Source organism: Hoplias malabaricus, chromosome 13, assembly GCF_029633855.1.
Source record: "Hoplias malabaricus isolate fHopMal1 chromosome 13, fHopMal1.hap1, whole genome shotgun sequence".
In the NCBI taxonomy this organism is placed as follows: domain Eukaryota; kingdom Metazoa; phylum Chordata; class Actinopteri; order Characiformes; family Erythrinidae; genus Hoplias; species Hoplias malabaricus.
The window spans coordinates 29466221-29491685 of NC_089812.1; the positions used below are offsets into that span (position 1 = coordinate 29466221).

Consider the following 25465-nt stretch of genomic DNA (forward strand, 5'->3'; position numbering starts at 1 on the left):
CTGTGACGTTAGCTGCAATCCATGAATAGCCTCTATCATGTCATTGACTTCATTTCAAACAGTGCTGCAAAAGTTAAATACACTCTGTAACTGTAGGGGGAGGCTAGCAGCAAAAATTAAAATTTTAGTACTGTGTTGTTTAGGGTGACTAGACGTCCTCTTTTCCCCGGACATGTCCTCTTGTTTAGACTTAAAAACATGTCCGGGCAGAATTTCACAAACGTCCGGGATTTTGTTTTTCTAGAATTTACACAGAACTTCAAGAAGCGTTTCGTTCAAACTAGTCCCGCCCTCCCCTACTCCGATTGGTTCACTTGAGTGAGAAGGGGGCGTGGTGAAGTAGCCTAAAATCTTCTGATTGGACGTTCTGACTGTAGAGCTACCGTTATTGGTCAATAACATTCTCTGTAAACATTTAATTGGTCAGTCAGTAGTCGTCCACCCCCCCCCCCCCCCCACCCTAGTGTTGTTTCACAGCATTAAGGATGTGTATTTCTAGATGGAACTTCTTACATTTTAGTTTTGAACAGGGATTACATTTTAGGGGATTTATTAATGACCAGTTGGGCATAAATACTTGCCTTGGTTTAAATATTTTCATGTTTGATATAACTAGGACTAACTGAAACTCTCTCTTAAAACAGCTCTAATCCCATTCAGTGAACAAGCACCAAGTTAACAACATAAAGGGAATTTTTACATAGTGGTGTGATCTAAACACCTCCATCTCTATGGTAACATCCTAAACCCTGTGTTTCTGCGTCAACACAACCTCAGTGACCCCTGCCAGTGATGTGGATTAAATGAAGAGAATACCACATGCCCCAGCAACTGCTCAGGAACACAGATCTCAGAGCGACAGAAATACCTTGATTATGCAAAATATGAGTTTACAGAATGAACAACATGTAAATAAAAGACACAAATATTGGATTTTTAATCATTTTTTTTAATTACTTGTTAATGGTTTCTGTACAAGTTCCATAACCCATTTATTGAGTTTTCCTGCTCTTGTTAAACCTGAACATAGTTTGGCCTCTTTATACATATAGCACTTTCTCTCAACAGGGCCTTGTGCCTCCCTGTCTTTCTCCCGACCTGACTTTTACATAAACACATACCTTGATGACATACTTCATCATGCATGCACACACACTGTCCTTGGCTTAACCTGAACATTCCTTGTTCCTCCACCATAGAACAGGAACAGAGGTACCACACTATTTTCTGACCAATTCCAATTCTCAGGCCCAGACTTGGAAACACCCCCTCCACAACAGACGGCTATAAAAATCCAGCACGTTTTGCTGTAAACACATGAAGTGAAGTGGGCCAAAGCTACCATGGCCGAGGTTTAGAGTGGTTCTCCTCCTCCATCTACAAAAGGTAAACAAACCAAAATACAAAATAGGATATTAATTATAAAAAAAAAAGATTAACTGTAAGGGATGCAGGGAGCAAAACTCAAAAAGAAGAGATATCAGGCAGACAGCAGAGTGTGGTACTGCAGGTCTCCCATTGAGTAGGTGAGAGGGCCAGAAGAGAGAGAGAAAAGGAAGTGTGAGAAGAAAGACTGCAAGGGGGGAGAAAGAATGTGAAATAAGAATAAAAAGAGAGAGAGAAAGAAAATGCAAGTGAGCGCTGGTGCTTGTGAAGAGCTGGCAGTGTGGAGGTTTGTAGACTGCTTCCGTTCACTGTGAACCTAAAATCTTTGTATGTTATGAAAGAGAAGTGTATTGCCAACTTTGAGGTTACTGTGACAATTTGGTTTGAATCAAGTCTGTCTAAAAACATCAAAACAAACAAGAAACATCCAGGCAGAAGATGATATGACAAAACATGCTGGACCAGAGGGGGTGTTTTAGACAAATGTACAATTAGCTAGAAATATTCTATACAGCTAAAATTATTTTAAAATGTCCTGTACAAGTTTAATACTGGCTCTAAAATACTACAATCCCAACAATGCACTGCTTGACAGACTCCTACCCTGAGATGTAAGAAGGAATGCTGGGATAGGTAGTCTTTTCTCCCACCCCACCCTCCCTAAAAGAGACTTAACTCAAGTTTCTCCATCACAGTAACATCACTTGCATTCTCCACCTAGTGGTCAATATTGGCAAAAAGAAAAAAAAAAAAAAACTTAAACCAAAAGAAAGTAAAACTTAAAAAAAAAAAAACATATCTAGTAATAAAAAAGAATGAATTAGTTTAGAATTAATTACAACATATAATACAACTGCAGTAGTTGAAGTGATAACAGTATCTTTTCTTACTTTCTAAATACTATATTTCCCATAGCAAAAATTATCATTATCCTATACAAGAGTTTTTAGTTAGTGCTTTTATGTACACACACATTATATAAGTACAATATAGATCAGAAGTGACAGTGAACAATCTTAAACCTAGCTGTCAAACTTTTGACAGGTATAGTACACACATATATACTCACTCATATAAATGTGCTGTGTGTACGTTTTGTATACAAATGGCCTCTGTACATTAGGGTTTGATGCGCTGATCTGTAATCAGCTCTTATGGACTTGTACATCACATATACAGGTGCTGGTTATAAAACTAGAGTATCATGAAAATGTTGATTTATTTCAGTAATTCCATTCAAAAAGTGAAACTTGTATATTCTACTCATTCATTACACACAGACTGATATTTCTAGTGTTTATTTCTTTTAATTTGATGATTATAACTGACAACTAATGAAAACCCCAAATTCAGAATCACAGAAAGTTAGAATATTACTTAAGACCAATACAAAACAAAAAAGGATTTTTAGAAATGCTGGCCAAGTGAAAAGGTATATAGTTGGGGCTCCTTTTGCCTGAATTACTGCAGCAATGCGGCGTGGCATGGAGTCGATCAGTCTGTGGCACTGCTCAGGTGTTATGAGAGCCCAGGTTGCTCTGACAGTGGCCTTCAGCTGTTCTGCATTGTTGGGTCTAGCATATTGCTAGACCCAACAATCTTCCTCTTCACAATACCCCAAAGATTTTCTATGGGGTTAAGGTGAGGAGAGTTTGCTGGACAATTAAGAACAGGGATACCATGGTCCTTAAACCAGGTACTGGTAGCTTTGGCACTGTGCAGGTGCCAAGTCCTGTTGGAAAATGAAATCTGCATCTCCATAAAGTTGGTCAGCAGCAGGAAGTATGAAGTGCTCTTAAACATTCTGGAGACCGCTGCTTTGACCTTGGACCTCAGAAAACACAGTGGACCAACACCAGTATATGACATTGCATCCCAAACCATCACTGACTGTGGAAACTTTACACTGGACCTCAAGCAATGTAGATTCTGTGCCTTTCCTCTCTTCCTCCAGACTCTGGGACCTTGATTTCCAAAGGAAATGCAAAATGTAGGTTCACCAGAGAACATAACTTTGGACCACTCAGCAGCAGTCCAGTCCTTTTTGGAAGCAAGACGATTCTGACGCTCTTGTTCAATAATGGCTTGACACAAGGAACGCGACAGCTGAAACCCATGTCTTGCATACGTCTGTGTGTGGTGGTTCTTGAAGCATTGCTGCAGTCCACTCCCCCACATTTTTGAATGGGTTTTGTTTCACAATCCTCTCCAGGGTGCGGTTATCCCTATTGCTTGTACACTTTTTGTACCACATATTTTCCTTCCCTTCTCCTCTCTATTAAAGTGCTTAGACACTGAGCTCTGTGAACAGCCAGCCTCTTTACAATGACCCTTTGTGTCATGCCCTGCTTGTGTAAGGTGTCAATGGTCTTCTCTTGGACAACTGTCAAGTCAGCAGTCTTCCCTATGACTGTGTAGCCTACAGAACTAGACTGAGAGGCAATTTAAAGGCCTTTGCAGGTGTTTTGAGTTAATGAGCTGATTAGAGTGTGGCACCAGATGTCTTGAATACTAAACCTTTTCGCAATATTCAAATTTTCTGAGATACTGGTTTTTGGGTTTTTCATTAGTTGTCAGTTATAATCATCAAAAAAAAAAAAAAAAACGGTAAACACTTGAAATATATCAGTCTGTGTGTAATGAATGAGCATAATATAAAAGTTTCACTTTTTGAATGGAATTACTGCAATAAAATTAGAATATCATGAAAAAGTTAATTTATGACCAGCACCTGTACATATGCCTTTGTAGACAGAGACAAGGAGATGTAATAGTAACATACTGCCTTTTAAATGGCTTTTCCAACACATTAGGTAGGAAGAAGACACAATTACTACTTTCTTTTTAACACCACAGCACAAAAACTGTCACTGACAATAATTGTTTGTCCAGAACTAAATGCAACTTGGCAGCATGTTCACAGGAGGACAGTGGGCGGAGATGCTTTAGGTTAGTTAGGCTTCTGGATGGCAGTGTGAAATTGCTGTGGCATATAAAGCAAATGCCAAAAATATTTTGCAGCAAAAAATGAAATCTCCTTGTCCCTAATACAAATGTGCATTCTGATGAACAATTGTTTTGTTTAGTATGGTTTTAGTATTATATACAAACCTACATGGTATCCATTTTAAGCACCCTCGTGTGTTTTCCTTAATATCTTGAACCAATTTTAAAACAACATGCTACTAACTCTGAATCACCTTGCTATTGCCTCTCCCTCTTAGTAGTAAAACTCACATTGGCAGTTCAATTATCATTTCCTGGGCTTTAAAGTACCAATCAGGAACGACTGCACAGCATCATGCCAGCATGAGATAGGGGTCTGAAGTGTTCTTTTAGATGTAGTGTTCTTGTTGTCTGAAAGTGTCTATTGTTGCTGTACCAAAATCTGGCATGGCCACTGCCGCTGTTGTTTCTGACTGAAGCTTTTTTGCTGATGGGGCTACCGGTATTTCACTTTCTGTTGATGTCTTTCAAGTCAGTTTGGCAATCCAACATGCAATCTTTCAATGGATTTTGACAATTTATTATCCAAGTAGTGTTTATGAGAGTTATGCTAGCACTTCACTGAAAGCAATTCAAGCACTGCTCTTTCTAGAGGTAGCCTGTTGAATTTTCTGCTCTAAGGTGTTTTATCTCTTAAGAATAAAAAAGCCCCCAACAGAAACACTAATGGTCATTCTTCCCTACAGTATTGGCACCATACACTTTCTCATTCAACCTTCAAAGATCAAGCACATACTTTTCTCTCATTTTATGTAATTCCTCTGTCTTTAGCAACTCTTGTCCCCCAACCCCTCCCCACCCATTGCCTTGGTAGCCCTGAGATCTACTTTACAAGTAAAAGTTAACTGCTGCTCGTTGTCCGTCTAAATACTGTTCAGAGAAAAGCCACAGTCTGGGCTATAGCTAGTCCCACCTGATTTGCTTTTAAAGGGGTGGAAAGAGAATATTGAAATACCACACGCAAATACCAATACATCAAAGGATTCAAAAATAAACTATAGAGCCAATCCAGCCTCAGGATGTCCATTGTGAATTTCTGCCAAAGTCTTCTACCCTCTTGATGGCTTTAGGAGTAGGAGAGGTGGGAACCATTGGAGATGTGAGAGGTGACAGAGGTGCTGCGGCTGAGGCCTCCTTCTCCACCAGGACCACCTGGCCCTCCGCCTGACGCTGTCCTCCTGAGTGGTCCTGGGCTGTTCCGCAGGGCCATCAGGTTGGGCCCCCTCACAACCAGGCCCTCACCTCTCCCGCCGTATCCACCCTGAGAGGAAGAAGAGGAGGAGGATGAAGGAGGAGAGGAGGAGGACAGAGAAATAGGTGGTGGTGGTGGAGGAGGAGGAAGCAGGGCAAGAGACTGAGAGGAGGCATGGACAGAGAGATGATGTTGCGAGTGGCCATGGCAATAAGATGAGGATGACGAAGAGTGGTGGCTCCCTCCTCCTCCACCCCAATCTCTCTCGCGCTCGCGCTCTCGTTCACGGCTTTCTCTGTATAGGTGAGGTGTGCTCTGGTGGTGGTACTGCTGGGGCAGATAATGAAGGCGATGGTGGGATGAGGAGGACGAAGAGGATGATGAGGAGGCAGATGAAAGGGAACTAGGCAGGCCGCGTGAGCCCATTATATCAAAATCTCTCTCGCTTTCCCTCTCCCTCTCTCGCTCTCTCTCCCGAATAGAGATGGACTCAACACGACTGAAGCCGGCAGTGCTGTTCTGGCTTCTCCAGGAGGGCGGTGCTCCTGTGTTCTGGACACCATGACTCCAGTGGCTACCCGAGCGAGGCACAGGGCGAGAAGGCCATCCACCAGGCCCTGAGGATGGTGGGTTGGGATAGCCCTGGCTGTAGGCCTCAGCAGGGATGCCGGTCAGGGCCATGTTGCTGAAACCCAGCCGCATGCTCTCTGAGTCGAAAGCCTCAATCTCTCTGGCCTGCCGCTCAAGAAGGGTTCGGATGCGCTCAGAGCGCTCATTCTGAAGAGAGAGCATTTCTTCCTCAATCTGGAGAGGGACAGAATGAACAACAAAAACTACTTTTAAAATACATAACCATTTTAGTCTTCAGAGAATTCAATTTGGGCCAATAAAGGAGTAAAACAATTTTTTTTTATTATTATTACTTAGATATAATTATAATAGACTAATATTTGAAAAATGTATGCAGTTGAATCCACCACCTTCAGATCAATACATTTTGTACCTAATCCAATAACTTTACTTAAAAAAAAAAAAAAAAAAAAAAGTAAAATCTCACCCTCTGTTCAAGCAGTGCTCTGCGGATGGATACTCTCTGCTCCAGGTCTTTTACCTCCCTCTCATGCTGCGTGTCTGTGTGCATTTTGATCTTGCTCTGGTACGCATTCAACAGCTCCAGCTCCTGCTGCAGCTGCATCCGTAGCACTTGGTACTCTGCCTCCTGTGTCTCATCCAGTCGCAGCTAAAAGTATAAGCAATATGGTATAATGTCAGTAGAAAATCAGCAAAGAGTGAATCCAGAGTTGGTTGTTGAACTGTGTTTACCTGATCCTCATTAAACATGTATAACTGAGTTGGTCTTATGAGCGTGTAGTACAATGTGTGCCATTGGTTGTGTCCTGTAGACATTTGAGGCAATGCCTTGTCATCTGCCCAAACTGTGTGAACAGGAGGTCACTGACTATGTGTGTATATAAAGTGCATGCATTAAAAGGTGGTCTCTCCTTGCCTTACTCACAGCCTGTGTGGACAGCATGTCATTAATTGAGTGGTCGTACTGCTCAGCCAGAATGGCTAGTTTGCGAGTCTGCTCCTCTTTCAGTCTCTTCAGCACAGCCTTATGGTCAGACTTGGGTGTGGTTTCCAGCAGGTGGTTCCGCAGCGCCTTGTACTGCCTTGTCTGGATCTTACATGTGTCCTGGAACTGACGCTTGATCTGTAGCTCTTTAGTCTGAGACAGAGGTCATGAGTCAGAAAAAAATAAATATATAAAACTGAATGACTAAACCGAAACACAGTAAAAGGTAACATTTATATTATACAAAGAACCACAATGTCACAACATTTGCAAAATATTTATTGAGTAGTTTGTATTGATTTCCACACTTAAAGACGCAGTCATATATCTATGAATATAGTAATATTTAAGGTTCCACATACTGCAATGTACTGCAATTACCTTTAGACTTTTAGGCTGCTGACGGACCTCCATGCTGTGCTTCTGCCGCAACTCCTGTTCCCGCCGCTTGTTGTAGTCCATCTGGTTAGCAAGCTCACTCTGATGCTGGGTGCGGATAAGGTCAGCACGCGTGCGCTGAACTAGGCCCAGCTGCCGAAACTCCAGCTCCTGCGTGGATTCGTGGTGCCGGAGCAGCATGGCACACTCCAGGTCCTTCTGTGTCTGACGTTTATTTAACTCCTACAAAGTGATATAAGGTGGAGATAAACAAAATCAGCCTAGTAAATTTTCTTATCAATGCTGTGTACATTTCAGAACCATGGGCTGCTTGACTTATAAATATAACAAACTCAGTAGATTTTACTTAATAATTGTGAAAATATAGGTATTATACTATGCGAGCCATACTTCTCTGAGCAGGTCCTGCTCCAGATTATGTCGCGCTAGCAGCATCTTTCTCTTATACTGTCGACACTGTAGCTCATAATACTGCCTCTGCCGTCGAAGTAGGCTAGCCTCTTCCTCTGCCTGAATCTGCTGGAGACATTCCTTCTGTCTCACTAACCACTCCTGCTTCTCACGCTTAGGGGTGGACTGGTTCTCATTCAGCTCCTGTAAAGAGCAAAAACAGTAAGTGAATCACTCATGTTTTAAGATTGAAAAATTTAAGTTAAACCAAAATTAAATAAGAATCACAAAATCTTTGACTTAAACTAGAGAAAGTCATTCTCACTTTTTGACAGGAGAAACTATTTCTTAGTAGATAAGAACTATAAGCATCAATAATGTATCTAAATAAAATCAGGAAGAATGTCTTGAAAAGTCTTCATAAAATAAACTTTAATGCTTTTGTGTACCTCTTTGAGTTGCTCCTTGCGCTGTCTATACTGTCGTTTCTGGGATTCCAGAAGGCCAGTGAGCTCTTTTTTCTGCTGGCCCAGGATGTGCTGCTGGAACTTTTTCTCCTCAGCCAGTGCTGCTTTAGTCTACAGTTCAGCGTAACAGAGATAAGGACAGAGTAGTCTCAAACATCACAAAGTATTCAAGGGTACTTCAGCTTGCATCACTCATGATCTATACTCGCCAACAAAACTTATCTTTATCACTCATCTACATTGTTTTCCTTAAAATAACATCTATTTTATCCACTACATTTTCAGTCTTTCTATTTTATTTTAACAGCCAGAACACACCTCCTTTGCATCTTTCTACTCTAGACTTACATACCTCTTTTTCCAAGATAGCTTGATGTTTTTTGGACAGCTTATCAGCCTCACTGCTGAAACTGTTCCTTTGACTCTCCAGCTCTTTGTCCAGGCGTAGTTGGTGCTCATCCATCTCAGTCTTTAACTTGTTCTCCAGCGCCAGCAGCTGCTTCTGGTGTTGCCGCCGCATGCGCTTGTAGCCAGTCATCTGCTCCCGCAGTGCTGAGCCCTGCTCGTGCTCCTGGATCTGCCGTGTCACCTGAGGGACGAGACAGACAAAGAAGAATCCCATTCAGTTAAGGGGTTCACATTTTTCTTACAGTATGATTTAGTGAGGACCTGGCTACTACTAACAATGCTGTGAAATACCTATGTGAATGAAAAGAAAAGAAAAGAAAAACAGAAAAAAATAACAATCAAATAATGTTTAAGCGACAATATACTAAAAATGACATATTAGAGAATATGTAGCCCTTAATATTACACCCAGTGTCATGAAATTTTGATGAAAAAGAGTTTAAAGACTTGTCTGGGAAGTTTAAGGAGGACCTAGCAGGACACAACCTGAGAAAGAAAATCTGCTCTTTGGGGTTGATTCCCCATAGTGTTCATTTGGGAGACAAGAGAGCCCAGCACACATTATAAATAAACACAGTGCTTTATTATGAGAGAAATCAAATAAATAGATGAAAATTCAACTTTACTTTGATCATGATATAAAAACAAGATCCAATCACCAGATCCAGTTGCTTTGTCTAGTGTGTATTACTGTTACACATGTAAACCAGAGATTCTTTCATAATTAAAACAAGCCCAGAAAATCACAGATTGTACCCTTTTCTGTAAACTGCGTTAGGAGCACAGACATTTTACTGTTAATATTCCTCCTCTGCTGCTTTGGGTAACAGAGATATGTTGATGTACAAACAATAAACAATCCATATTTAAAAATTATTAAACTTGAATGTTGTCAATAGCCCACAGTAGTAAGGTTAGTAAAGCCAAGATGTCTGTCTGTTTATACCTCCCACATTTTGACTACTGCATCAAAACAGCCATGCTCGAACAGAATGAAAGTTTGGATATTTATCCATTTTACTAAAGAATAAACAATAGACAAAGCAATTGTGAATTAAATTCATTGGCAACTATATTTATACTTTTTTTTAATCAATTGTGTTCATTAGTTGTTTCAATCATATTGTGCATTAAAAAAAAAACCTTTATATAAGATATGCATGGGCAGTTGGTTAATAGTGATGGCAGGAATTCTTGGTTGCTCACCAGTGAAGCAGTGCGGATGGTGGCAAAGTGATCTCGGTTGCGATAGTGTGCTCTTCTGCGAGCTCCTGAGGATGCCTGATGCTGCTGTTGCTGCTGTGGGGAGTCCAACTCAGGTTGATATGGATCATCATAGATATTATCAGGACCCTGGTACACACAGGAAATATATATGTAAAGTTATTGTATATACTCTTAATAAAACTACTTTAGCTACATACAACATATAACAAGACCTAAGCTAGAAAATCAAGCTACATTAGTACATTAGGTATTGTTATTGTTAAAATGTGCTGAAAAGTAAAAATATAAATAAATACTGATGCACAAACTGAAATTATCAGTTTGCCTTATGTAAAGTAGTAAAAGTCAATAGGTGAGAATAAGATTGTAATTTTATTAGGCTTTATGTTGAACATGTAATCAGAATTCTTAACTTTATACATTTGTTTAATCAACAACATTTTGTTCCGTTTTTAAGAGTCACATTTCTTTAAAAAAAAAACTAAATCACAAACATAAATTGTGTTTGAATGTAATGTAAACTTATTTAATGTGGAACTTAATGTTTATGTTGGCAGCAGAATGTTACCAAGCACCATTTATGATACAAAGTGAGTCAGAACTACATTGTAATTTAAGGAAAAATCACTCACATTTAATTATAGCACCATATAAGGTGTAACAGAGCACTGAACAATTTAATATGGAATGGGCAGAGAGTTTGTAAGTTTGGTTAGACTTTCTATTTTGCCTGATATGTCTTGTTTGTTGTTAAAAATGGAATGACTAAACAAGCAAATCTTTGCATTAAAAATGTTTACAACAACATGGGTATCAGTTAGCCCATTAGCTTACACCTCTGTGTTAAGAGGTCCAGTGTCCTGTCCAATCTCAATTCCCCCATTAGGAAGGGGAGGAGAGATTGGGTATCACACTGTGGCCTGGTCATAGCACCAGGTTACCCTTGACCCAAAACAATGTTATGTGCAGCTGGGAGATGACAATATACCTTACATATTTTTTTTTTGGTAATTGCGATAATTAACAATGGAATGGTAATAATAACTATTAGGAATTTTTCTGTGGTTTACCATGAAACCAGTAATTTTTTCATGTCTGCTCACTCCATAGGGCATACCACCCACATGGTAGAGGTCATGATTAAATTATTCAGATTAGATCATTCAGGCCTCTAGGTATCAGTGTAATGTTTGTTTCACAACATGATGCTATTCATTTTAGAAAAGTTCCCTTTTCTAAATTTTTTAAAGAACTTATCAAAAACAAGGGGGCAAAATAAATAATAAAATAAAAATAAGTTGGCATTTCATCCATCTAATCCACCTCCAAAATCACTTACAGTAGGCCGATGTATAATAGAGCTGTTCGAAGTGACTGTATGTTCTCCTTCACCCATCATGGCCATTTCAGCACTGTCATCTGAGCCATCAGCCAGGCTGTTAACTGAGGAGCTTTGGGAGCTGGCGCTGATAGACATTGAGGGCACGGAGTGAGAGCTCTCCATGCTGTTCACTGTGCCAGTCCGCAACGGGTACTGCTCCACATCCTACAACATACCACAAATGACCAGGCATAAGACAAAATTGCAATCAAAGACAAAAAATATGAAAAAAAGAAACTAACAAAAAAAAAAAAAAAAACCTATGCTAAAACACTATAAAAGATGAAAGAGAAAATATAGAATTTACATTTACATTGAATTTCATTCATTTAATTAAATTACGCACCTCCTCCTCTTCTCCCCCATCCTGCGTGGGACCATTGTGTGTTTCCTGGAAAAGAATTTTCTTCATCTTTCTATATTGTAGATTGTCCAACTCCCTCACAGCATCTTTTGTGCGAGCAATCAGGTCCATCACCACAGACAGGGGGCGCTCTCGACACAGGAAACGATGCTGCAGACAGCAAATCAACAACAAATAATTCCACATTCCAGACTTGCACATACAAGCACATTTCAGCCAGATACATGTGTTTGTGATGTGTTATGACATTTCCAGTGAATCAGAATCTTTAACTAAGTAAATCTTCCGTGTTTATAGAAAGTTTGTGTAGGTATTAATAATACCATGACCTGTAGGATTTTACACATTAAAATACATTAATACATTACTTACAGATCTAAATTTTGTGATATTTAGTGATACATTTTCACAATATATTAAAGCAGATGAGCGTTATATAATTCCCCTTATATTATTAGATTCTTGTTACAAGGCATTTTGCTTTTAGGTTTACATTCTGTATTGTGAACTTTACACCTGATATACAGCAGGTCTTACATTGAGCAGCACGTCAGAGGTAGGCCTGTCCTGAGGAATTTTCTGTAGACAGGAGTCCACGAAATTACGGAAATAATCTGACCTGAAAATGAGGGGAAAATAGTAAGTCATATCTGTAACATTTACAGTGCTTTAGTAGTGATCCACATTAGATTTAATATCTACTCCTTGGGCAACACCATAATGGTAAGGGATAAGGTACATTCACAACAAGTTCTAATGCCTTATCTAGCTTGCAAAGATGAATAAACTGATACTCCATAATGACCTCAAGATGTTTTGTACCTTACCAGCACTGATTTAATTGATCCTTAATAACAGTGAGTTTAAGACTGTAACATAATTGGGAACATTTTCTGAGAGAAATACATTTTTTTTTATATTTTCTGAAGGGAAAAAATGATTAGGCTTAAACTCGAGTACATTCTACACAGTCTTTAAATATATTTTTATAGTAGCTTTTCTTTAATGATTCTATAGAAGCAACCGTTGTACTATGCAGGTGATAGCAGATCAAATGGTTAAGTGCAAAATAAGTCCTTAAAATGAAAATATTATGATAAATGCAATCAAGTTGAGCTTGTATTAGACCTCATATCTAAAATAAAATATTTAGCACAGAAAACTGAGAGCAAAAGAGATGTGCTGCAGTACTTACCAGTGATTTGATGCCAGGACAGGGCTTTCGTTCTGAGCAATGTGATATAAGGCACTCATAGCATTCATATTAAACAAGGGTGGCTTTCGTTCCGCTAGAGAGGTAAAGACAGAGAGAGAGAAACAAAAAGAGGCAGGTGACAATGAATTCGAGCAGTGAAGGGAAATGAAAACATCATGGAGCAAGTGAAAAGGATGAGGGGAAAGAATAAGGACTGAGAGAGAGTTGTTAGCTTGTAACCAAAGCAGCTTATAACCTAAACCACAAATCCTTCTCCTAACAGGCAAATCCAACACCCAACCACAATGGCCTAAATGTCTGCTTTGACCTACAATCCCACTGAATGTCAGGGACTTAGGGTCAAAGGTCAACTCTTTGTCATTGTTATAGGACTCACCTAACTCTATGCAGGTGATTCCCAAAGACCAGACATCAACCTTTCCATCATACTGACCCTCATCCATCGCCAGAATAACTTCTGGGGCCATCCTGCAAATCACAAGGCAAACATAGTGCAATGAGTAAAAAAGAGATCATTAGCACATAACAATGAAAGTAAAAAAAGATGTGTAGGCTTCCGCTGATTAAATGCCAAAACAGAGCTTTTGCTGTATGCAATGTAATATTCTGAATTAAAGTCTGTAAGATAGCAACCCAGAGTATCATGCTAGCCCTACTTGCCAAATTAAATAAACCTTTACTGGGGACTAAAAGCATGTTTAGATTTCAAATCAGAACATTAGAGGTGTGAGAATGCATGGTGACAACTGCACTGTGGAGATGTGACAATACCTCCTATTCTATTTATTATCTCAGCTATTGCAACTACATTATCAGTGTTGTGAAGCAAGCTTGGACTGAACACTAAGAGATTAAAATAATAAGAAGAGGACGAAGAAGAATAATTATTATTTTAAAAACACAAATATTTGATAAATATTTTCACATAACACATGCATTTTCCTCACCAGTAGGGTGTGCCCACAAAAGAGTTGGCAGGGGCAACAATGGAAGCAGAACCAAAATCTCCTAGTTTCACCTGACCTGGCTCAGTTAGCAAAATATTACCGGCTTTCACATCCCTGAGAGAGAGAGATAGAAGGAGAGAGGTTACTGTTTTTTAGGAAGTCAAGTGTATTTTGAAAAATTCAACTTGAGAACAGTTTTTTGTAAACTTGAAATAGCCCTATGTACAAACAAGTCTCAATTCAAATTTTGGTCCCTCAATTGATCCAAGTCTTTTATGTTTGCATCAACCAACACTAAACAATTCATTGCATTTTCACAGATGATGTTCCAGTTTTACACAAAAACCCAGCCAGAAAACCACACAGTAGATTTGGCACAGGTTTTTTTTTTCCATATGCTCTTCCTGTATGGCTGTAATGTTGCAAAACTTGAGAAGCTTGTAGGAACTTGAGAAGCTGGTCTGAGAATGTGCTAAATAAAATCTGTACTTGTAGTTTCAAGGAGAGAACCTGTAAACAAAAATTTTTATTTGTAATTTTGAAAACGTGAGGACGTGAGAAATAAAAATAAAAATCTTGTGCTTAAAATGTGAAGATGGCAACCTCTTAAACTTTAAATCTTCTACATGACCACCTTCCCATTGAAAAACCTGCCCATGATCCAATATGGTGGTTTTCAATATGGCAGACATAGCCCAAAAAGAGGCCCGCTCACTCGTTACTTGCTCTGTGACTTTTGACTCACCCTGTAGTATTTTTAGTGTGAAAATAAAGCAAAAATAATTTACAGTACAGTAAAATAACAGGTTAAACAGGAAGTAGCAAGGTATAATCCCTTATTTCTGCTAATAATAACCTTATAATTTACACATAAATCAAGATGCAGATATTTGAGGCCGAGCGATTTTAGCTCTAGACTGTTGCAAAGTAAGCATCAGATTAATATGCTGAAGAGCATGAAATACTCACCTATGGATCATGTTGTGAGAGTGAAGGTAGGCCAGACCCTGTAGCGCACCATGGGTAATAGCAGCGATTTCCACTTCCTGAAGGGGCTTCTTATGCACTGCAAGTGTGAAAAACTGATTAATTAGAATCCGAACAACTCTTAATAAACCCCCTATTAAAAGCTTTGAGAGAATGCAACTTTTTGATAAAAGCTCTGGATATTTAACAATATACCAGAGAAGCTAAAATACTCACCCTCTAATAAGTCAGAGGCAGAACCCAAACAGTACTCCATAACCAACTACAGGGAGAGATACATAAAAGATAAAACACTGATTCTCTCACACACACTCTCTCTCTCTCTCTCTCTCTCTCTCACACACACACACACACACCTATACCTACCCATGCTGTGTGCTCCCTCAGATAGCACCCTTTGTACTCAATGGTGTTGGGGTGCCGGAGCTTCTGAAGGAACTTCACTTCTTTAATGATGTCCTGCCATTTCTGCACAAAAAAGACAGAGGGTGAGAAACATGTGAAGCATGTATTTTCAAGGTAGGAGTAGTAATCTACAACACTACTCAGTTACTAAAAGCTCAATAATGTTCATACTCTATGTAACTGTGTGTTGATATCTGGCCTAAATAGGATAACAACTTGCCCTAAACTGAAACTGCAGAAGGTTATTAGTCCAATGTATTATTACTATTACTAATAAGCAGATCTGATTATACTGGAAAACAAAACAAGTGTTCACCACTGTTTTCTTTTTTAATCAGAACAGCAGCATCCACTCACTTTTAGCACAGAACAGGGTCTTCTATGCAAGATCAGAACAATTTGGTAAAATTTTACTTTTGACACGAAACATAGCATGCCTAAATCAGTTTGGTTAGCTATGCTATAGGCTCAGTTTTTATTGGTGTAAGATGGTGAACGGATTGAAAAAAACACTTTACAATAGAAGCATCTTCAATGAAGAGATCTGTTCCACCCAACAATGACCAAACATTTGCATTTATAATTGTTATTGTAAGACTACATACAAAGAACCTGTCTTCCGATACAATTTCTCCACTTGACATAAGAGACACGAGAAATTATATTCATTTCTAGATGCAATTAATGCAATTTATAAAAATAAATGCAATTCAGCGGTTTTCCAAAGTAATCTGCCAAAAATGTATGAAATTGATCATTGGAAGGCTTTGACAAATGCAGTTACAAATGAAAACTGAAAGTTCCATTTACCTCATTGGACTGTTTGCCACTGTAGGACATTTTTTTGATGGCCACCACCTCATTGGAACGTACGTCTCTTGCCTATAAAAAGCGAAAGTGGTGAGAAACTCGTTTAACCAGTTCACATTATTAATCAAGATAGTCACATTAAATAGAAAACACTGAGCTGGAGGAAAACAGTGTGGCCATTCTTTGCATCAGAGATCTAAAACATTGTTTAACACAACACTATGCCTCCTTCACCTGCTTCTACAAGCGCCAAGAACTTCTATGAGCACCTGCCCCAAATGCCGCGCTGCTTTCACTTATAGACAGACTTCTCAATTTTATTTATTTCAAAATTTCCCATAAACTATGTTTTCATAAATGTATAATTGTGTTTAAAACATTCAGTAAAAAAAGCAACAAAAACATGCACAACTTCAAGCAAGGCTTTGCCTTATGCTCCCGGAACAGAGGTAGAAACAGGGATGCACATGTATCTGTGTGGTACGTCTCATAGGTGGTACTTGGAGGTTTTGGTTTGATAATGGGTGGTACTTTATCTAAAAATTATGAGACACACTGACCTATGTCATATTCTTATATTCAATCTGAAAGTACTTTCCTACATGCCGTCAGTACAAAGTTATGATAAGTACAAAATTATGAAAATGTATTACTTCGGCTTAATTTAATTAAGTGTGGTGTTTGAAACTTTGGGAAACAAATATTCTGTATGTAATGAGTATTTCACTCTTACAAAGTAGACAGCTCCAAAGCTTCCATGGCCAATCTCTCGGAGGTCAGCAAACAGCTTCTCTGGATCATCCTTGTAGAAGAGATCTGCTACCTCAGGGTCCTTCAGACTCCCTGCACGTACACTTGCAGGCATGGCCAGCTCCTGAGACCATTAGAAAGAGAGAGTTAGGTATGTTTTTTTTTAACTGACATTTTTATCCACAAGACTCTGAGAATTCCGGTCTGCTAAAAAGAAAGCATGTAACAGTGATTACATTTTAAAAGAAAACTCAATATGCTAGGAAACATGTGAGCCAACAATTCAGAACCTTCTGGGTGAAGAGTTCATGGGAAAATATGCAAGGTAAACCCATGTAGAACTCTTATTCAATTTCTTAAGCAGAGAGCCATGTAACAAAATTGATGCAGGAATTGTGTAAAACACATCTGTTCCTCTGACAGATATGACCTATACTGAAGTGTTTCCGTGGTGTCCGTTAGGAATAAATAAACCACTCAAACAGTCATCACACCTTCAACACATGGCTGTTTTTCATGCATACTTAAGTGCTGCAGAAATATTTTAAGCATTTTAAAATACTGTTGGTTGAGTCAACATCAGTCATCTTTTGAATCTGCAGTCTTGAAAATGCTTGTATTCTTGCCAAGGGCAGTAAAATGGAAGAGTCACAGGGTTGAGACCAGAACAAATGTCCCATTCAAACAAAGTTATGATGTGCTATTCTGGTGGAGTACCTAATTTACCCTCATTGGCCCATGTCAGGTATAACACAAACAGCTTGTGATGGAAAATGAACACAGACAAAAATGAAATGTCAAATATTTTATAATAAAATTAAGTTTGTAAGGATGTAAACAATGTTAAAGCTTCAAAATACACAAGATCTAATTCTAGTTTCATCTTAATCAAAAATTTGCAATATTTATTGAATCTACACACTCACCTCTCCAAAAGGAATTCATCTCACACATTTTACCTCAATACAGCCCCTTTAACATGTAGAAATTCAAAATCCCTCCACTTTTCAAGAGGAAGACATCACAACCCGGTCATGGAAATGGACAAATATATATAAGTATCTGGCTTTGTAACATGTACCTCCAACAATTTTTTCTTAATTTGGTGTATTTTCCCAAGATAATACAGAATAACCTTAAAGTTTGCTTTTCAAAAAATCAAATACCAGCACAAGTCTTAAAAACTGGTGTGTAGTTAAAAATGGAATGCTTGCAGACTTCCAAGTCTTTTTAACCCTTGCTAACAGAATGATGTGGAAAGCATAATAAAACTCATTTTATAAAAACATTCAACATGAAACAAGGCAAAATAATTTTTGCTTTTTCATTTGCTTGAAAATTAAATGGGTGAAAATAGGTGAACTATTTTAGACAAAAGGCTCAACCATGCAAAGCTGTTCTGTCAACACAGGCTAAATTCAAGTACTTCATGAAACCGTAAATATATATCTCAGAATAATTCATCAGAAGAAATTCCATTTATTTGATCATTTCCATTTGAAAACTACAATTTTTTCTCTCCACTTTGACAGCGCCTTTCCACCCATGTGGAACGAGTTGTTTCGGTTCGCAAACCTAATTTTGAACCGTTCCGTGCATTTCCCCAAAAAAACAGGCTCCGGAACTCAAAACATTTGTTGCAGCATGATCCAAAGAATAGTAACGACACCCATGGGCAACTCCCTTCTGTTTACTGCCACTGTGCATAGATATATAGTAATGAACATTTGGTGTATTCAGTCTAAATTTAAAAAGGATGTCACAGTGCGTCAAAATATTAATATTGTGATAGATCAGTATAGAGAAAATTATTGTGATAACATTTTTGGCCATATATATCCCCAGTTCTATGTGCACATACAGAGAGCCAGTCAGAATGATACTAGCAGAATCCTGACTGAGTGCACAGGCTAGTGTCCTGTGAAAGTATTAGACTCTCCGTCAATCACTCTTTAGGGCAGAGTGTTTGTGGATGAAACTAGTGCAAAATTAACCATCCAGTGAATGGTTTATCATTATATTTAGTGAGTACTCAGACCTGTCTAGCGACTTTTTTCAAAAAAGTAACTAGCAACAAATCTGTTTCCTGGTGTTATTGGAGTCTCAGACGGTGAAAGCACATATCGCTCTGCATTTACTACCCTCAACATACAAACATACATAGGGTGCTGCCATGAGTCCCACAACCCATCCCAAAACACTCACAGGTGGTCAGTCTGCCAGTAGCTGCAGTCAGAGCAAAGAGTAGACCCACAACCTCTCCAATACGCATCCAAAATGCAGATGAATCGTGCATGCCCAATGCCCCCGATGATCCCTCCCTGACTTACAGAGCAGGACGTAAATGTAAATCTTTTTTCAGTGTGACTCTATATCACTACATTTGACTCACACAGTCTCAGACAGATGACATACTCTTTCTGTGAGCCAGCACAACATGTATAAACAAGGTTTGAAACTAGACCAAATTTAAGAACAAAAGAGAACCAAAAACAAAATAAAGTAACTTTGCCAGAGTTTTAATGTCACTTTGCCGAAATTCAACCCCACATAAGCCTTTTGAAATTCTAATATTTTACATTTAACAACACAGGACAAAATTGATTTATACAATGTGGGTCTAGACCAGAGGTTCCCAAACTTTGTCTGCCATGTCATAAATTCTTACAATACTGCCACTATTTATAGAAAAATCCTGAGAGAAAAGCCAAAAAACATGCACATCTGCTCTGCAAATTTTCTAGCTTCCTTTTTGGAAGTTGGCTTGAGAAAAATCATATTCTGCTGCATGTGTAGCTCCATCTTTTGTTAGTAGACAAACAATTCTGAGAAGTGATGTCCTATTTCAAGGACACAAAAAGAAAAAAAAAAAAAAAAAAAATCAACAGAAGAGAATTCACTTGCAGTTCTAAACATATTTAGGGTGTTTTTACTCACATTTTGTCTCCCCCACTGCATTATTTCTCTCTTCTATAGTGTCAATTACAAATGGGCAATTATGCAAATTAGGTGATTACATCATTAAGCGAATTCAAGCAACTTTTACAACAGCTAATGGCTAATTTCCTAACTGACGGTTGGCAAAACTGTAACTATTACACCACCACACTGCTGTCAATGCAGCCCTGAAAATGACCCACCACTCAAAAAAATTGTGGTGGTCCAGACATTTGGAGAATGAAAGGGCTAACATGATTGACAGAGATGGACCACAGACTGTAATTATATAAATACAGAATGAACCTATTGTAAATGTAGCTGATAAAATGAATAATGAGCTTTAAAACAAAGAGGGCATTAAAATATTTTGGCAAAATATACATGACAAATTTAATGTGCACGAGAACGCTCTCCTCTTTCTCTCTCTCTCTCTTTAAATGCATGTTTTCAACATTTCCACTTTCCAAAAATAAAATCCAAGTAAGTCATGGTGGCCAAAACGTTTAAAAGCTCAGTAGGGTTGGGCTGGGTCAATGTCATATACAAAATCTTCCACATCAATGCAGTGGATGGGGGTTCCCCTCAACAACCCTTCAAGCATAAAAACCAGTGTGTCTAGCCAGCATTAATGAGAAATCCTACTGATACTGCATTCTGTTCACTTTTTGAAAGATGGAACACAGATAAAATGGCTGCTGGAGCACAGAGCCTACAAAAACATATACAAACCAAAACATTCAAGTGTCAAACTTCTCAGACAGTTAACGATATGATCAGTATAAACAACATGGATAAACCCTGGATCCAACGAGTATGTGCATTCGAATAAACCACTGATCAACAAAATACTAAACACACCCAGCCTCACATATCCAAGTCTATGCATGCTCTACAGTAATATAACCTAAAGTTAGTACAGTCACAGAACAAGTTAACACCACACTGTTGGGCTCCAATTAGCAGCTTGGCACTACATTATTAAAACCATGTTTTAATGTGTGTATATGTTCAATATTTTACAGATTTTGGGTCAGATGTTGGCCTTGTCTCAATACCAGTCATCACGAGTTTACACTGACGTGTGTATCGAATGCAGTTTTTAGGGTTTAGTGAGGGCTGACTGCTTTCACACACCCATAACACATGTTCTTCTCTTTCGTGCCACTATGGTTAGAAGGAGGAAATAAACTTCTAAAAAGATTTCTCCCCAACCCTTAAAAAGGGAAGGCTGATGCCAGTCTGGTGGTCTGTGCAGCAGGGGAGGGCAATATTGCTCATTACCAAAACACTGTGATTATCACATAAGGTGATATTGATTTTCAGTACAGCAAGTGTCCTATCTATAAGTGAGTTTATGCTAAAATATTACTGCAAGACTGTCTAAGGCGGTCTTTGGTTTCATTTACGTCTTTGAAGGAAACTACATCCAAATATCCAACCAAAAAAAAAACTGACAGGCTTGGAATACATACTTTGACAAAGAATTCATACTTCAGAAGCACAGGTTAATTTAATGTTTTATTGCAGAGAAATAATGATATGATATTAAAAAAATATTACATTTTCTCAATATCATCAAAACCTTCTATCCAGTCCTGATACAATCATATTCATGCAATGAAAAATGTCTGAAAATGTATTTTGCCTATCTAGAAGAATAATCATTTCATAACTTGATGAGTACATGCAAATTCTCAATAAAGTGTATAGATATAGATAAAGTGTTGGCTTTAATAATCATGGTCCAAATTCTAGATAAGGTTAAATACTAGCAGAGTTCCAGTGCCCCAAGCATTTTCCTGTCTATACATGTTGAACTGTGGAAAACTAACCATGCATTGGGCCAAAACAGATTGTGTGCCATCTTCTCACACACGTAGCATTTTACCAAAATGAAATCAGAAAATGATAAAGATGGATCTTGTTGCCCTTACCTCTGAAAATCAGGCTAGCTAACTTACACTGAGGGAACGCTAAACAAACACACAATGTGTTTATGACATTACAACGTATTTGAAAGACTCATTGACAGGCATAAAAAACATGCAGGAAAACAGCTGTGATAAATAATAGCAGCTTTCATAGCAGAGTTTGCAGATTGTCATGCTCAATTCTTCAACCCCTCCCTTCTTTGCAGACACTATTAATTAAAAAGCTCTCTCCAGTCTTTGATTGACCCCTTATACTTATTTTTGTTTATATATAAATTACATCCAAAAAAGAAACTCTTACGCCTTAAAAGTGGCTTGTAACTACATATTCGATCCCCTCCTCCATATCCCCCTGTCACTCGCCTGCAGCTCAAAGGCTTCACCCACAAGTTAATGGGATTGGTTCTTTAGGTTTATGATGTAAGAAACACTTGCTGTCTAAATCCACCAATGTGAAGCCATCTTTGAAACACCACATACATATGGCAACAAGGAAAAATGTTATTTGAACTGATGTCTTTAAATGCCATAAATTCTGATCTGACCCCTGGGGTTTGTAGAGAGGAAGATTCTATAGAATATCCTGTCTTCTGGCTTTTTTGGGATTCCTATCTATCTTGGGACTAGCCTTCCTCTTCCTCTTTTACCTTCATTTGCTCCACGTACAGTATTTTTAAACTAAATATCCAAAGATTACAGGCTTCGAGTGAGAGGCGAGCATTTAATTGTTCAAGTACACGTTTGTCTTGGATGACTGACGCCCTAGTTACTCTCCAACATTCTCAATAACACCAAAGCTGAACGATATCAACATTTTTCCGGTCTTGCTGGTTTTTTTTCACAGTCCATCCTTCACAGTGCAACCTATAGCTCAAGCTTAACTGGAAAGTAAAAGTGCAAAGGGAGAGGCACTTACCGCAGACTTATAGGGTTCTCTTCTAGCAAAGAATTCAATCTATCTCCTGCTGTCTTCTGTCTGCACCCCGGGAAGTATTCAGATCAAAATATGACCCATATTAGCAGGCCAGCCACACTTTTCTTCCTATATCGTACCAACTGCTTTCAATGGCCAATTTTGCTATGGCCCTAGATATTCATTCACTTTAATAACTAACGGCAGTTGGCACCGTTAGCAAAATAATGTCCAACTCTGCTGGTCTATTCTCTGATCAGAGTCAGCCAAGTATGAGTCTAACTCACTGAGCGTCCCGAACAAAACACATATGACCCATATTTAGTGAGACAGCTAAAGCTGCACTTCTGTCTCCCGTTTCCCACAATTTTCCCTCTTCTCAGCTGCTAAATTTTAGCTTTAGCTAACTCCTTGTGTCCTGTTAGGGCCGTCCAGTCAGACTGGCTCGTTAGCCAGCTAACTTTAGCTAGCTATCTTTATCCTCCTTTTCCCAACTGTCCGTTAGCCGCTAGCAGGAGCGCCTCGCTAGCTGTCCGTCTCAGGGCTCAGTGACAAAGGGTGCTCCTCTCTGCAGACTCCTGCACCTACCATTCTGCACGCGAACATCCGTGATTTTAAAACCTCTTTCTGTACTATTTTTAGTCGGAGCCACTCTTTTTTCTGATTGTCTTCTCTTTCTCGCCCCCTTTTTTGTTCAGGAAACGCAAGATGGCTCCGTGGGGCGGGAGCCAACGAAAAGAAGGGCAGGAGCTGAGACTCCTAAACATTTCCTGTGAGGTCTCACAAGGAGGAGAGGCACCACTAACTCCGAGAGAGGAACAACGCCATTTTGAGAAGGTCAGGAATTTTAGGATGTAAATGTAAACAAATAAACATCCTAAAATATTTCAGTTTAATAAAATTCACATTTTATAAGTTGTTTTCCAGAAAAAGTCATACCAGCAATACTATTAAAAAAAATTGGGATGGGAAACAAAAGGGAGATAAAATTGTGTAATAAGGTAAAAAATAAATTCGTTTAACTGGCAGCAGTTCAGTGACATGACTGGGTTTTTAAAAGAGCATCTCAGAAAACAGAGCCTTTCAGAAGTAAAGATAGACTGTGAAATGCTGCATGAGCAAATAATGTATTCAAGAATAACGTTTCTCAAATTAGAATAGTAAAGAACATGGGATTTAATCATCTAGAGTACACAAAATTATTAAAATATTCAGAAAATCCAAAGAAAACTCTAAATGCAAGGGTCAAGGCCAAAATCAATATTGGCATGGGTTTAGAATTCTTTCCCAGTAACATTGTTTGTGAACACAGATTTTTGCAGCATCCAAAAATGCAAGTAAAGCTATCATGCAAAAACAGTCCATATGTAAGCAGGAAACAGTGTCACATTCTCTGTGCCCAAGCTCATTTAAGATGGAGACCTTGTGGTCTGAAAAATCAAAAATTGAAATTCTTTTTAGAAACCATGGATGCTGTATCCTATGGGCTAAAGAGGTGAGGGACCCTCCAGATTGTTATAAGAATGGGGGTACATTAGTGCTCATGGAATGTGTGAATTGCACATTTGTGTTTGCGCCATTATTGCGGGACTATATATACTGGTTACGTTATGTCACTGGTTAAGGTGACAAAGGACATATAGGTAATACATCCAATGATTCTATTCAACTTTGGAGAAATGGTTATCTGTTCATCAAATAAAAATTTGTCCTCCAAATTTGTTGTTGTGTTTTCAGAATAACAACAAAACATATGTGGCAAAATTATAGCCAGCCTTGAAGAATTCTATATAAAAAAGGAACAGGATCATTGAAAGAAGTGTTTCTTGATATTGGATTTAGTGTCTTTTGAACTTCATTTAATAGAAACTTTATTGTTGTCTGTCACAATTGTCTTTTTCACTAGGCTATAATTATGAGGTAACACCCATTGTCAATCAGTAACATGCATAAACACTATGGTTTTCTTTTGGATGTTATGGACACAGCATTCCCGTCCTCTGTCCATTTTAAAAGTGCCTTAAACTATAATTCATATAAACTATAATTCTACATTCATAAATTCCTTCATTGTTTGTAACCACTTATCCAGTTCAGGGTCACGGTGGGTCCAGAGCATTCCCGGAATCACTGGGCACATGGCAGGAACACACACTGGACGGGGGCGCCAGTACTTCACAAGGCAACACACACACATTTGTACTTAATTTACATATTTAAATGTATTCATATATATAAAAAATGAAAATGTCATTTATCATGGTCTGAGGTAAAATGGTCAGTTGTTGTTTAATTAGCCATTAGGCAATAGTGGCCATAACTATCCATTTAAATCAGTTAATGCCTTTAAATGTTACCTTGCAAGTTTTTACAGGTAATGAATGAATGTGCTGAAATATGGTGTTATGGTAGGTTTGTGATAAGCTTTTGGCCAAAAATGTTTTAAAAAATACTTTCCTTGTTTGGAGTGATTGCAATCACATACAGATAGCTATCAGGCATGTTCACACATTGTTATTTAGCATTTATTTTCAGATTTTCCATTACATTTATAATCGAAATTATAAATAAAAGCTCTGATGTAGGTTTAATCTGGATATTTTTAAAACTGCTATATTGAAAACCCCATGTTCCTGTCACCACCACAGTACAGAAATCTTTACAAGGTGTACACTCAAAGCACTTAACGTTTTTATGTAACTCCCAGTAATTGGATTATGCAGAAATATTGAATATTCAGCGGAATAAACAGAAATGAATCAGTCAAATG

At 38.4% G+C, this 25465-nt stretch overlaps 1 protein-coding gene across 2 annotated transcripts; it reads right to left on the reverse strand.

The window, feature by feature from the left end:
- Window positions 1-937: 937 nt before the first annotated feature.
- On the reverse strand, window positions 938-23480 carry taok2a (TAO kinase 2a). 2 transcript variants are annotated; one of them, XM_066641618.1, is made up of 20 exons: window positions 22699-23480; window positions 16895-17035; window positions 16162-16233; window positions 15313-15414; window positions 15163-15208; window positions 14929-15025; window positions 13960-14073; window positions 13389-13480; window positions 12992-13085; window positions 12334-12415; window positions 11779-11946; window positions 11391-11597; window positions 10031-10177; window positions 8769-9005; window positions 8399-8527; window positions 7950-8153; window positions 7542-7781; window positions 7101-7313; window positions 6642-6824; window positions 938-6388 (listed from the first exon to the last, which is right to left on the reverse strand). In XM_066641618.1, exons 2-20 carry the CDS (start codon window positions 17024-17026, stop codon window positions 5459-5461), a joined length of 3489 nt encoding a protein of 1162 aa, XP_066497715.1. In that variant the 5' UTR covers window positions 17027-17035; window positions 22699-23480; the 3' UTR covers window positions 938-5458. The 2 variants fall into 2 exon arrangements, with proteins under 2 accessions (XP_066497715.1, XP_066497717.1); XM_066641620.1 differs by lacking the exon at window positions 22699-23480 and having other exon boundaries at window positions 16895-17354.
- Between the last annotated feature and the right edge of the window lie 1985 nt (window positions 23481-25465).